This window comes from Nomascus leucogenys, chromosome 9 (genome assembly GCF_006542625.1).
Source record: "Nomascus leucogenys isolate Asia chromosome 9, Asia_NLE_v1, whole genome shotgun sequence".
Classification (NCBI taxonomy): domain Eukaryota; kingdom Metazoa; phylum Chordata; class Mammalia; order Primates; family Hylobatidae; genus Nomascus; species Nomascus leucogenys.
The window spans coordinates 18,555,873-18,570,313 of record NC_044389.1 but is presented as its reverse complement, the minus strand read 5'-3'; the positions used below and the strand labels follow the sequence as shown (position 1 = coordinate 18,570,313).

The window sequence follows — 14,441 nt, the reverse complement described above, 5'->3', positions numbered from 1 at the left end:
ACAGGGTTCCACCATATTGGTCAAGCTGGTCTCAAACTCCTGACCTCATGATCCACCCGCCTCGGCCTCCAAAGTGTTGGGATTACAGGTGTGAGCCACCGCGCCTGGCCAAAAGGTTTATACTTATGTCAGGGATATGCGAAAATTCTTCAGAGGCAATTTGAAGGAGTGGCTCTATAAGGAGATTTCGCTGGAAAGGCTTGCTGCTGTGTTGTGAGTTGAACCTTACTCCTCAAATTGAGGGCTAGATGCTGCATTCTAAACCAGAGTGACCATAGCTTCCAGGAGCACTCTAGTGTCATCTAAAGTTGGTGGAAGAGAAGGAACAGGAAACTTAGACTAGATTCTCCACCTGCCTGAGGAATCTAAAGACGAAAAAGTGTGATGACTCTTAACCCGTGGCGTCAGGAAAGAGGGAGAAAGAATTGCTGCTGTGCTGTGTTGGAAAGTAAATGTGCTCCCTTCCTACTGCAGGTTAAGGGTACGTGAATCCTGTGGTCTAGATGGGGAACCCATGGTAGGAGCATTAGTAGGCAGTTTGTGTAAAAAGAGTTCTTCCCAATAGGCCTCTGCTGGAAGGTCAAAGAATCCCACTAAAAGAGTTGATAAAGAAGGAAGAAGGAGTAAACGTCAGTAAACCAATAGCAAAGGGGTTAAGGGAGGAATAAATATGAGCCACCAGTAAAAGGAGAGGCAATGCCCGCCTGCCTTCGCAGTTATCTAGAGTGAGTCTCAGCTGCAGGAATAGACTGGGCTCCAAGGAACTCGGAAGTGCCCCTTATAACAAATACCAACTTTAAACACCTCCCAGTCTCGGAAACCATGGAGCCATATTGTATCAGTCAGGTGAATAATTTCTGTATCCCCTTCCCCCTTTTTTTGCCACCAACTTCAGTCTTCTAGGGGACAAAACACATAAATCTGAAGGTGGAGACAATGGAAGAATAGAAAGAGGGAAGAAGGCTTCCGAATCTTCCTTCAAGACAGCCTGAAGTTAGCCTAAAGACAAAGAAGATTTTATTCTAAATTGCATTGAGACTTTTGATCATTATATGTGACAGACCATTCTAATTGCTGTGTGTTTTTTTTAAGAGATAGTGACACTACTATCCAATAGTGAGCCGAAAAGTCCTGGGGTCTGCTGAAGACTTATCTAGAGGCAATGAAACCCTGCCCCAGTTAAATATGTTTCAAGATAGAGTGGGAGAAAAAATCGTGTTTTGCTTTTGTTATGCCGTATCAGTCGTTCAATAGTTTTACCCTCAATCAAATACTCGTTATTATTTTTTTGGTTCTTAAAATCCTTTGAAAATCAAGTTTAAGTAAAATATCTTCTAATACAAAAGTTTCAACTTTTCATATTCAGTTATATTAAACTTGTATTGGAACACCCCTTTAGAATATACTGTAGTTTGCCTGTAATTCCTGTGTCAGTTTTCTGTGCTTCCCAGGATGATTATCTAACAAATAGATTAGTTCCATTCAGTTCTGTTCTTTCTATCCATCAAAAATTTAATCATTCATACCCTTAGCACTGTACAGGTGCTGTGGGCGGCTGTAAGTAAGATTATAATATGTCCACTGTTTTCACAGAGCTTGAAATATTTTTGCATTGACAAAGCTTGTATGAAAGTAATCCCAATACAGTAAAATATAAGTACAATAGAGTCCAATCAAGTGCCTAGATGTGTAGATCATAAATGGCAGTACATCATCAAAGATTAACATTTCATACATTTATCTAAAAGTTTACACAAAATGAGCACTTTGGTTTTGGATCAAATTAAATGCATTATTAAATATTTAATCACCTTAGGAAGGTCATAATGAATTCATTCATTCCAAAATTAATTACTAAATGGTGAATACAAGCCAGGTTCTATGCTATGTTTTAGACGTATATTGGTGAATAAAACAGACATTTTCCTTCCTTCATGGAAAGCACAATTTGATGAGATTCTAGACTAATATGCTGTCCAAGTGAATTTCTCATATAAAATTATGCAATTTACAGGGCACTGCACATGCCCACACTTTCTAAATAGTCTCTCTCAATGACTACAGTACTATTTGAATTTTGTCATTAGAGGGTAATTCTTTCTTACTACTTTTTAGTATTGGCCAAAACTTATTGAGAACTTGTTATATACCAAGCAATGTTATGAATATTTACATGTCTTAACCGGTTTAATCTTTAAAAGAGCCTTGTGATGTAAATACTATTATTAATCCCATTCATAGATGAGGAAACAAAAACAGAAAGTATATGTGACTTGCTCACAAGACAAGCAGCATAGCTGGGGTTCTGATCCAACATTATCAATATAGGAATCTTTGGATTAAATTTTTTAAAAAAACATTTGGGCATAGAGTTAAATGGGAAAATAAGACATGCATATTAATAACAAACAATAAATGAGAATATACTAAATTATTAATTAAAAAACAGTGCGTCAGATTGGGTTTTTTTTTTTTTTTTGAGACAAGAGTTTCACTTTGTCGCCCAGGCTGGAGAGCAGTGGCATTATCTTGGCTCACTGCAATCTTCACTTCCCAAGTTCAAGAGATTGTCCTGCCTTCAGAGTAGCTGGGGGTTACAGGCACGCACCACCACGCTTGGCCAGTTTTTCTATTTTTAGTATTTAGTAAAGATAGGATTTTACCATGTTGGCCAGGCTGATCTAAAACTCCTGGCCTCAAGCAATCTGCCCGGCTAGGCCCCCTAAAGTGCTGGGATTACAGGTGTGAGCTACCAAGCATGGCCAGGTTGGATTTTTAAAACCTAGTTAATTTAGGCCAAGTGTGGTGGCTCACGCCTGTAATCCCAGCACTTTAGGAGGCTGAGGCGGGTGGATCAGGACGTCAGGAGATGGAGACCATCCTGGCTAACATGGTGAAACCCCATCTCTACAAAAAAAAAAAAGAAAATACAAAAAATTAACCAGTCATGGTGGCAGGCGCCTGTAGTCCCCGCTACTCGGGAGGCTGAGGCAGGAGAATGGTGTAAACCTGGGAGGCAGAGCTTGCAGTGAGCTGAGATTGCACCACTGCCCTCCAGCCTGGGCAACACAGCGAGACTCCATCTCAAAAAAAAAAAAAAAAACTAGTTAATTTAGGGTCTGATGTTAAAAGTGCTTTGGAATTTAGACTTCACTCTTTCTACACCTCAATTTATTCTGTGAAAGAGAACTAAGAATATCTGCTTTGAAAACCTCAGAAAATTGCAGCGAGCACAAATATAATTTGAATGAAGATGTTGGGGAAACCATAAAGTCCTATGCATATGTCAATTTTTATTGTTACTCTTCGTTCATTTGAATCTCCCTGGAAAAGCAACAGCCATCCTTTTTAAAAGGTGTTATACTTCTTCATGTTACTTTTTTTAAATGAATTCTAATAATTCCCTAATTGGATATATTTTTTTGACTTGGAATCAGAAAAACAAAAGTAGAAAGTGAAGTTAAAATAATAAACAGGAAAAGACCTTGTTATGGTATAGACATCATGATTTACACTGGCATTGTAGGGAAGGAGGAAATGGGGCCTTCCATTCGCCTTAGAAGCCCTTCATGGTGAGAGTTGCTTGGACTATTTATATTTCTGTCAAACTTTTAGGAATTATGGGGAAGTATAAACAAGATATAAGGCAAAATCACTGTTTCCAAGTAGAATACAGTGAAATCTGCAGCCAGGGACAGAATATACAATGTCTGAGAAAAAAGTCCCAAAATAAATAAATTGTATCTTACCATCAGTGCCAAGAGCGATCTTTTTCCTTGTTTTTGTTTGTATGATATTCAGTGCTACATGTATATCTGACAATGATAGTTGGAATCAATCACAGTATTTGGCAAATTATCTATTCCTAGAGGAAGACTACAAAGCCTGCCATGACTGCATCTTTTTTCTTCATGACACAGGTGGAATACAGAATTGATTTTACTTTTCCTTAATAAGCGTTTACATTTTACTCCATTACAGTCCTAAACCTGAGCTATTCATGCACTTCTGCAAGATTATACAAGCAAATTACGTGAAACTTCTATTTTTGATGTGAATATATATAATTTTAGCCCCTTTTTATTATCTAACAGGAATCCACTGTGAAGAAGACGTCAATGAATGTTCTTCAAACCCTTGCCAAAATGGTGGTACTTGTGAGAACTTGCCTGGGAATTATACTTGCCATTGCCCATTTGATAACCTTTCTAGAACTTTTTATGGAGGAAGGGACTGTTCTGATATTCTCCTGGGCTGTACCCATCAGCATTGTCTAAATCATGGAATATGCATCCCTCACTTCCAAGATGGCCAGCATGGATTCAGCTGCCTGTGTCCATCTGGCTACACCGGGTCCCTGTGTGAAATCGCAACCACACTTTCATTTGAGGGCAATGGCTTCCTGTGGGTCAAAAGTGGCTCAGTGACAACCAAGGGCTCAGTTTGTAACATAGCCCTCAGGTTTCAGACTGTTCAGCCAATGGCTCTTCTACTTTTCCGAAGCAACAGGGATGTGTTTGTGAAGCTGGAGCTGCTAAGTGGCTACATTCACTTATCAATTCAGGTCAATAATCAGTCAAAGGTGCTTCTGTACATTTCCCACAACACCAGCGATGGAGAGTGGCATTTCGTGGAGGTAATATTTGCAGAGGCTGTGACCCTTACCTTAATCGACGACTCCTGTAAGAAGAAATGCATCGCGAAAGCTCCTTCTCCACTTGAAAGTGATCAATCAATATGTGCTTTTCAGAACTCCTTTTTGGGTGGTTTACCAGTGGGAACGACCAGCAATGGTGTTGCTCTGCTTAACTTCTATAATATACCGTCCACACCTTCGTTTGTAGGCTGTCTCCAAGACATTAAAATTGATTGGAATCACATTACCCTGGAGAACATCTCGTCTGGCTCATCATTAAATGTCAAGGCAGGCTGTGTGAGAAAGGATTGGTGTGAAAGCCAACCTTGTCAAAGCAGGGGACGCTGCATCAACTTGTGGCTGAATTACCAGTGTGACTGCCACAGGCCCTATAAAGGCCCCAACTGTCTGAGAGGTGAGAGGAAGCTAAGTGCTATGGCTAGGAGTGCCGTGCCTCAGAGCAGAGCAGAAACAGCAAAAACAGCCAGACTGCTTCTGCCTGCTATGAAACATAATGACCCCACAGGACTTCTGCTGCTGGTTGCCCACTGATGGGAAAGAAAAGAAGAGGGCAGTGATGTGCATTAATTAATTTTGAGTGGATTCATAGGCCATCAGTTTCGCTCATACAGAGAAGTAAAAAAAACAAGCAGATAGCTCCTTTCCAAAGAGGTTTTCATCCTTGTGTGTGCAAAAGGCTACTGCAATTTTACCATTGGTCGCATATCAGAAATTTATCGTAAATCTCATTTGAAAGAGAAATAATCTTTTGGAAAAAAAAGAACCTTAGACATAAAATTTGTCAGTGCCACATACTAGCATGATATTTTGTGCATAGTAAATTCTCTGTAAATATTCATTTCCTTGCTCTCCTTTCCATGCAATACACACTTGCTCCACAATCATAATTAAGCATAGTGGTTTTATAAAATGCCAATTTTATTCAAAGGTATCTTTTCCAAGGTTGCCCTGGAGAAGACAGATAATATACTAGGTGTCTTAAGAAAAAAAAAAAGAAAAGAAAATGTGGAAAGTAACAATAGTAGAACTTGGTAGATGCCATAAACTAATTGATCTAATTTCTCTAGTAAACCACAGTTTGCAAAGTATTTCAAAATCCTTAGCTTCCAACATTGTTCTAGAGATTGCTGTTGATAGTGATCAATATTTACCCGTTTCTTTTTATTATTATTATCATACATTGAAAAAGTCTGAGAGGTAATTGTAAGAGACTGCTTTGAAGTTCAGCTGTAATTTACCCCAAGATTTTAGAGTAACTTGAAGTAGGACAACATCTGGTAAGTAGTCTTCTCTGCTTTATATGAAGTAAAATTAAAACCAGTCTTGGCCTATACTCTATTCCATGTTCAAATGTCTAAGAATTATTAGAAACTACTCAAGGGTTTCCCCCGACCACAATATTCATTACAAATCATGGACCTGTTTGACAATGAAGTATGGCGTCTACTAGCTCTACGTAATATTTTAAATAGAATGGCAAGTTGTTTTGTGATTTTTTTTAAGGAGAAAAAGGGAAATTATGCTGAGGCAATGTTCACTTTCTGAAGAAAAATTTAATTGACCTAAGGCAATATTTTTACTACATATACAAAATAACAAACAGATGCTGACTCATTTTGACTGGCTTCCAGATGCAGTGACCCATGAGGTTAATACTGACCTTGGTGATGTTAACTGTCCTAGTAAATAGATTCAAGAGATGCCAATCCAGTGGGTTCTGGTTTTCTTTATTTTATCCAACTTGGAAAACCATGAACTTTTCAAACCAAGTTCCTGAATTGGTTACCCTTCCCCCGCTTCTCCCAGTTTCCTTATACTCCAACATTATTTGAAACTGTTTAACCCTCATGAAAATATTTGACTTCAAAAGATCACTTTACAGAGAGACAGTTCTGTAAAATCTTTTCTTTCTGAAAATTCTTGGTATAAATTTAAGAAAAATTATATTTTTCATATCACCTCTTCATTATAAAATTAAAATATTCTGTATTTTCTGTTATCTAGAAGGAATGTTTCCTGGAGAGTTTATTCCCACTACAAACAATGCTTTTAAGCAGTAATGAGAACATGAAGTCTTTCTGCTACTGTACGTGTATATTCAAGAGGGAGGAGACATACTAAAAAGCACAAAGGGAAACTTCAGCCCATTCATGCCTTGCACTCATATTTGGCTCAATGTTTTCCAACCATGGTATACACTATAATGAAAAGGAGACTGGATAGAGGATTTCGGTGGCTGACTAAACACAAAAGACATAGTGATTTCCAATATATCAAGGTTGATCTTTTTAAAATAATCTAATTTCTCAACAGAAAGAGTGCTGAAAAGTATTTAACTAAGCTTAGTTCACAGAAGTGTCCATAAGTTTCTCTCAGCATATCTTGTGTTGACTGTTTGTAAGAACTTGAAGCATTCAAGATACTACTACTCAGAATAAATGGCATCACCTACCTCTTGCTCTCTGGTGAACATTTGACTTACAAAAGCAATTTACATATCTCTTCTCTTCAGCCATATACCTAGATTTTGAGAATTTTATTCTCTTAGAATTATAGTTTCCTAGATATAGAAGAAGATTCATTCTGTGACTGAATTTTTAACACAATTGTACCTGCCAAATGTAGTGGCTCAAGTCTCTGCTCAGACACCTTCACAAATAGAGGGATCACTGACTCCATCTTGCCAAAAATTGCCCCAAAGTTATTTCCTTATATTGAAATAAAATAGGATTTGCCCGTTATTTTCCTTCATTGACCATGTTGCATTTCTGGAAGACATGCAAATAAAAATCTCAACTTGCCTGCTATTTGAGAATACTTAATATCTGAAGAAAAGTATCTTGAGCCATCTAAACCATCAATTCTATTCAGGCTAAACATCCCGTTTCTTCTAATGTTTGCCATATGACATAGTTTTCCGGCACTTCATCAGCTGCTTGCAGGTTTTGGAATATATTTGCTTCTTTGTATTCCTTCTAAGATGTGATGTCTGTATGTGCTGGATGATACAGTGACACACAGGGCCATAACCTCCCTTATTCTAGATGTGCTTCTGTTTTTCGGCTTAATACAACATTGACTTTTTGGCAGCCACAATTCGTGATTGCATCACTTTGTATCATTGTCACTCATGATGCCACATAGTCCTGTTTCTCCCACTCTGAACTTATAAGGCACATTTAGATAGAACTGGCTCTTACTTATTCTTGTGAAATTTCATCTTGTTGTATTCCATCAATCATTAAAGCTTGCCAAAATTGTTTTTCATCTGCATATGTTGTCCCTCCTCATGACATGTCAACCACTTGTATGAGTATCACCCTTCCAAATGCACAGCCAAGTCATGTGTCTTCAGGTGTTTCTAAAATCATGTAGCAAATCACACATGCTGACTAGTTGCTTGTGATTTCTGAGGAATAGGATTGCTGAAGAGTCAGGCTTCTGAGAAAAAAAAAATACTCTGCGTTTTGGCTTTTAATCCAGATCCACAAAGTGATGCTGAAGGCGTCCTGGGGTGACCAGCAGTCACCCCACTACCCCTGAGGTTGAGTGATTCTGGGCATATCTTCAAACCTCAGGGGCTGCAAGGGCCAAATTTTCTTATTAAGCATTTTATCTTATATGAAAGTGCTGCAGTGTATTCAGAGATGTTAACCTCTTCAGAGGGGTTATTTTATCTAACAGTACACTTTTGAAAGCTACCGGTAGTTGTCTGGAGCAGGTGGTCTCCAAATGCAGATTCAAAATGCAATGTTCCTGTATTAAATCAAGTCAGTGTTCTGAAAATATAGCCTTTTATGCAGAAGATCTTCAAACAAAGATGATTGTCTAAGCAAGTTTTACTATAGTTAAGCTAAACTAAAATGTGTCTTACCTTTGCCCAAACTTCAGCTGGGCCATATGATGACATTTAGACATGCTGAAATATGCTCTTTTTTTCTGGTTAGTACTGGGATATAAAATCTTGAAGACAGCAATATCTTGAAGACAGTGCTCTTGTCAAGTTATTAATGCTTTCTAGATTGCAAAATCAATGGTCAATTCTCAGTCCGAATCTTACTTGATTTCTCAATACCAGTAACACAATTAAACACTCCCTCCTCCTGAAAAACTATTTTCTCACCAGGCTTATGGGCCACCACTCTCCCTTGGTTCTCCTCTCATCTTACTGGCTACTCTTGCATCAAGTCCAAGGGCTTACTTCTTGGACCTCTCGTTTTCTCTCTATATACTCACTCTCTTGGTGATCTCATCCAGTCTTATGGCTCTAAATACCTACTATGGTTTGGATGTATGCCCCCTCCAAATCTCATGTTGAAATGTGATTCCCAATGTTGAAGGAAGGGCCGATGGAAGGTGATGTATACCAACAAATTCTACATTATCAGAACATCGTGCCTGAACTTCTGTATCAACTGCCCACTAGTCACTTCTGCTTGAATATTGAAAAAGGCATCTCAAATTTAATATGGACTCCCACCTCACCCAAAAATCTGTTCCTCCAGTTTTCTTCCCTATCTCTGCAAACAGAAACTCCATGCTTCCAGTTGCTTAGGCCCAAAACCTTAGAGATGAGCTTGCTCCAGAAAATTCTGTTGTGTCTACCTTCAAAATATTTTGAAAATCTGACCACTTTTCACCACTTTCACATTACCACTGATCCAAGCCACCATCTTTTCTCTCTTGAGTTACTACGATAATGTAGTATAACTTTGGGCTTTTGCTCAAATATCACTTTCTCAGAGTTCCTCCCTGATTGTTCTATTTAAAATTATAATTCCACCCCTCCAAATTGCCCTATTCCTTTTCTCTACCTGACATTTTATGCTAAAGGATTTCTCACCATCTGACACATTATATAGTTTGCTTCCTTGTCTGTGTCTGGTGTCTTTCCTCCAACTAGAATGTAAGCTTGATGAGGATGGGAAGTTTTCTTCCTACCATGTCACCTATATTTTACAATGTCAGTTTTTATTTTTATACATCTCAAGAGTTTTCTTGAGGTGATGCACATCAATAGCATTGCCACATATGAGCATCACTAACTCCTCTGACCACAGGAAATGCATGGTGGGTTTAATACTCAGCTTTGCCCGTAGTTCTCTGTTTCCTGTGCCTTTCCTACTCCCAACCAGGACCACAGAAGGAAGGGTCTTTCTTTTTCCTTGCTCAACTGCCTTGCTTCTTATGTGAGATGTCATCCCAAGAGAAGATTTAATCATCTAATTCTTGAATTGTTGTCTCAATTTATGTTATTTACCAATTAAAAACGTGAAGTTTAGAAAGGTTATGTAACTAGCCTAAATCACATGTTAATAGCAGACTTGAGACAAATACAGTCCAGGTTCTAATAAATTTCTTTACAAAGAATAATTAGGTTTAGTGACATGTTTGCTTCAGCGTGCCTCTACGTAGCAAAGATTATGACTGCCTGCACAGTCCACTTGCAGAGGGTTACGTGAAGTGCCCTTGTCCAAAAATTTCTTCCACCAAGTTGGAGTATAGTAGTGTCTGGTATACCACCATTAAGGCCCATATTTTAGGGCAGCGAAGGGGAGATTATTTAGTTTATCAATGCAGAGATCTTTTTGGTCTGTTTTGTGATCAATGGGCCTCAAGTGTAAACTACAAACCAAAATACAGTTATTTTAGGGATGAAGTAAACTCAGAAGCCAAGAAAGAGGCCAAATCATTATTCTATTTAATAAGCCTGTCCTGAACTTTAAAAGCTATGTATGAGTGTATATGCCTGTGTGCATGTGTGTGTGAAATGTATAATTTTCGTCTTCCATCTCTTCTGTCTTTTGAGCCTTAAGATGTTTCTTTTTTTTTTCCTCCTCCTCCTCTATTTTGACATTGAAGAGTATGTGGCAGGCAGATTTGGCCAGGACGACTCCACTGGATATGTTGTCTTTACTCTTGATGAGAGCTATGGAGACACCATCAGCCTCTCCATGTTTGTCCGAACACTTCAACCATCAGGCTTACTTCTAGCTTTGGAAAACAGCACTTATCAATATATCCGTGTCTGGCTAGAGCATGGCAGACTAGCAATGCTGACTCCAAACTCTCCCAAATTAGTAGTAAAATTTGTTCTTAATGATGGAAATGTCCACTTGATATCTTTGAAAATCAAGCCAAATAAAATTGAACTGTATCAATCTTCACAAAACCTAGGATTTATTTCTGCTTCTACATGGAAAATCCAAAAGGGGGATGTCATCTACATTGGTGGCCTACCTGACAAGCAAGACACTGAACTTAATGGTGGATTCTTCAAAGGCTGTATCCAAGATGTAAGACTAAACAACCAAAATCTGGAATTCTTTCCAAATTCAACAAACGATGCATCTCTCAATCCAGTTCTTGTCAATGTAACCCAAGGCTGTCCTGGAGACAACAGCTGCAAGGTAATGATTACTCATACAAACTAGGTATATACTGTATGTTAAACTTTTACTTTATTAAAAAGATAACTTATTAAAACCATTCTTTGTATATAAAGATGATGTTACTGACCCACCACCATAGAATAATATTTCATCTATATTTTTCCAACAAGACTGTGAAATTTACATTGAGCCATAGAAATGAGGCCTTGATCTTATTGGCATCGGGATCTATTTAACTAACCAAAGTAACTTCAGCTATAGGCTTCTCTCACCCTCACAGCAATCAAATTACTTAAGTATAATAATATTTCAATTCCTAAACTCCTAATGGCACCCCAGAGGTTTAACCAAATTAACTCTTTTTAGGTGATATTGTTAACTTTATTTGAAATGCCCAGCTACTATTGTTTTGAAATTTTATTAAGTCAGCAACAACAAGAGAAATCTGAGAGATAATTTCCTTCTGGTAGTTGAAATCCTCTGAAATATAATTTCTCAAAGCCCAAGCTTTACTTTAAATATTCTATGTGCTCTTCTAAGAGCTGCTTAAATACAAGAACTTGTCAGCTCTGCATGACCTTTCAAAGGGAAAAAAGGAAATGCATTTCTGTGTGTCGAGCATTTGTTGAGCTCCAACTATGGCCCTACACTAAGCTTGGTTCTAAATATACACAAATGAATTATTATAACATAGTTGTGGAACATTTTCAATGTACTAGGCACTATTTTACATGGATTAATCCATTTAGTTCTATTGAAGGACTACTGTGGAAAGCAGGCATTGTTGTTGTCCCAATTTACGTTATTTACAGATAAAGCAACTGAAGTTTAGAAAGGTTATGTAACTAGCCCGAATCATATGTTAATAGTAGACCCAGGACAAACACAGTTCATGCTCTAAAAAATTTTTTTTAATACTTTCATTTTGAGTACATTTTATGAGCAACCTTATGAGAACTCAAATAATAATACTATGTGTCTGATTCAGAGGCAGACCAATGTGGGAAGGGCACTCACTGAGTTGGGATCCAGAGGACCTAGGTACCAAGTTTCACTGTTTCACTTCTGTATAGGATCTTGGGCAACAGGAAACACCTTCTTTTTATCATCTGTAAAACCAGGAGTAAGAATCCCTTCCTCAAATGATAATTAGTGCATGTGAAAAAGTGCCTGGTAATTTGTAAATTACAGAGGACGCTGCTATACTTGAAAAATCCTCCTTGTCCTATAGATCAATTTTATATCTTTTCTCTCTCTCTGCCACCACTCTGACCTTTTAGAAAGGAGCTGGTAATGGCAGTAGTCATTTTTATTCTATTTAGTTAACAATGGATATTAAAAGTTTAAAACGTAAAGATGCAGGGAAATTAGCATTTTAAAATAACAGATATGTGGTCTCACCATCAACATTTTTCTATTTAGTTGCCAGTGCTTTTTGTACCTTTGATTTCTTTTCTGCTCAGTCCAACCCCTGTCACAATGGAGGTGTTTGCCATTCCCTGTGGGATGACTTCTCCTGTTCCTGTCCTGCCCACACAAGTGGGAAAGCCTGTGAGGAGGTTCAGTGGTGTGGATTCAGCCCGTGTCCTCGCGGAGCCCAGTGCCAGCCGGTGCTTCAAGGATTTGAATGTAGGTAGAGTTCAAACCTACCATCTCACCGGTTAAGTTGCAACATTTGAGTTATTCCAAGAGCAAACACAGAAAAAGAGTATAGACAAAGCCAGCTTATTAAATTAATCTATGCTTGTTTCCCCTATGAGAGTAGGCTAATAAACCTGACTGGCCTCTTGCCTCATCCTGCCCTTGGTGGGTGTCTGGATAGGAAATGGAGGTCACAGCAACTCTAAACCTAGATGCTTAATCATTTAAAGCTGATTTCCTAAAAAAGAATTAACAAGGTAATATTTGACTTTCCTTCCCTCATTACTGGGAACACAGAATAAATATGTGCATGTTACACATTGCCATTTATTAACTATGAGGCCTCAGGCAATTCATGTGATCTCCATCATCTAAACCTTCCTCACCTGTAAAATAGGAGAACACTTTCTACTTTTTCGGTTCCTTTGTGATGATTCTATGACCTTATCTGTAAATAATCAAACATGTTAGGCACTCAATTAATGTTTTCTATGAGAATTTCCCTCACTGTGAAAGGTTTTCCTGTCCATCTTCTGTACTACAAAACACAATTTTCCAAATGTTAGCAATTTGAATACTATACAGTATTCACAATTTTGACATATCCACCCACTAACTATACTGTTATTTATGTTCTGTCTTCTCACCTACTTCAAATAATGCACAGTCCAGTTGATAGCCAACCCTCTAAGTTTGCACTGAATTCTAATTTCTTCCCCTTATTCAAAGATTGTGCTCCTAAAACTTTTCTCCCACACACCAGTATCAATTTTTCCATCATTACAAAAAATTTCTTTTGACACTCCCTCACTCCTGTTCCTACCAGCTACCATCCCATTTCTCTGCCTTAAAGAATAGGGAGAAAAAAATCCTTTAATGTGTTGTCCGCAATGTGCTTCCGATATTCTCACTCCATTCTCTCTTTTGCTCCATACAGTCAGGCCCACACACCACCACCTCCCTCCTGAACTCTCTTAGCCCAGAGATCCACAGGTCACCTTTGTCACTTCGTTCAGGTTTCTACACAAACATCCTCCAACTTGACTTTATTTTTATTTTTATCTCTTATTGTTCCTTGATATTTTGTTACATATGCATTGATATATTTGTCTATCATCTCTTTCATCATGAGAATATAAGCTTCACAAGGCAAGAAAATTTTCTATGTGGTTTCTTGCTCATCAATATTTGTTAAATAAATAAATTGATATTATTTTCTTCAAATTTACTTAATATTTTCACTTAACTGCTGTGGACATTAAGTACATTATCAGCTTACTATAAAAAAAATACATGCTGGATGCAGTGACTGACGCCTATAATCCCAACACTTTAGGAGGCAGAAGTGGAAGGATTGCTTGAGCCCAAGAATTTGAGTCTGCAGTAAGCTAGGATCACACCACTGCACTCTAGCCTGGGCAATAAAACAAGACCCTGTCTCAAAATAAAAATAAAAATACTGCACTAAAATAATGGAATGGAACTAGAGGATAGTTTGGCTTAAGGTCAGTAGCAATGACATACTATCTAGACTGGGCCCCGAAGTAACTGAGAAAAAGAAAAAAATGTATTTACTTTTATGTTTCTATACTTCAAAATCATATTATTTAAAAGACCTGTATGAAATACATTACGCTGTATATACACTTGGGGAAGAAAAATACATATACTTTTATGTTTCATACTTAAGAAATAGGTACTACACATGTATAGAAAACATGATGAGTTGGCATAAAGAATGTAAATTGGTT

General features: G+C 37.8%; 1 protein-coding gene across 4 annotated transcripts in view; it reads left to right on the top strand.

The window, feature by feature from the left end:
• Nucleotides 1-14,441, top strand: part of CRB1 (crumbs cell polarity complex component 1) — a 210,941-nt gene that overhangs the window by 151,035 nt on the left and 45,465 nt on the right. For 3 of the 4 annotated variants that reach the window (XM_003264508.2, XM_030818696.1, XM_012501946.2), the window contains 3 exons: nt 4,095-5,051; nt 10,520-11,067; nt 12,513-12,678. In XM_003264508.2, coding sequence (XP_003264556.1) covers nt 4,095-5,051; nt 10,520-11,067; nt 12,513-12,678 — 1,671 coding nt within the window. Of the gene's footprint in view, nt 1-4,094; nt 5,052-10,519; nt 11,068-12,037; nt 12,173-12,512; nt 12,679-14,441 lie in introns of all 4 variants that reach the window. The other variant, XM_012501945.2, reaches the window with a different exon arrangement.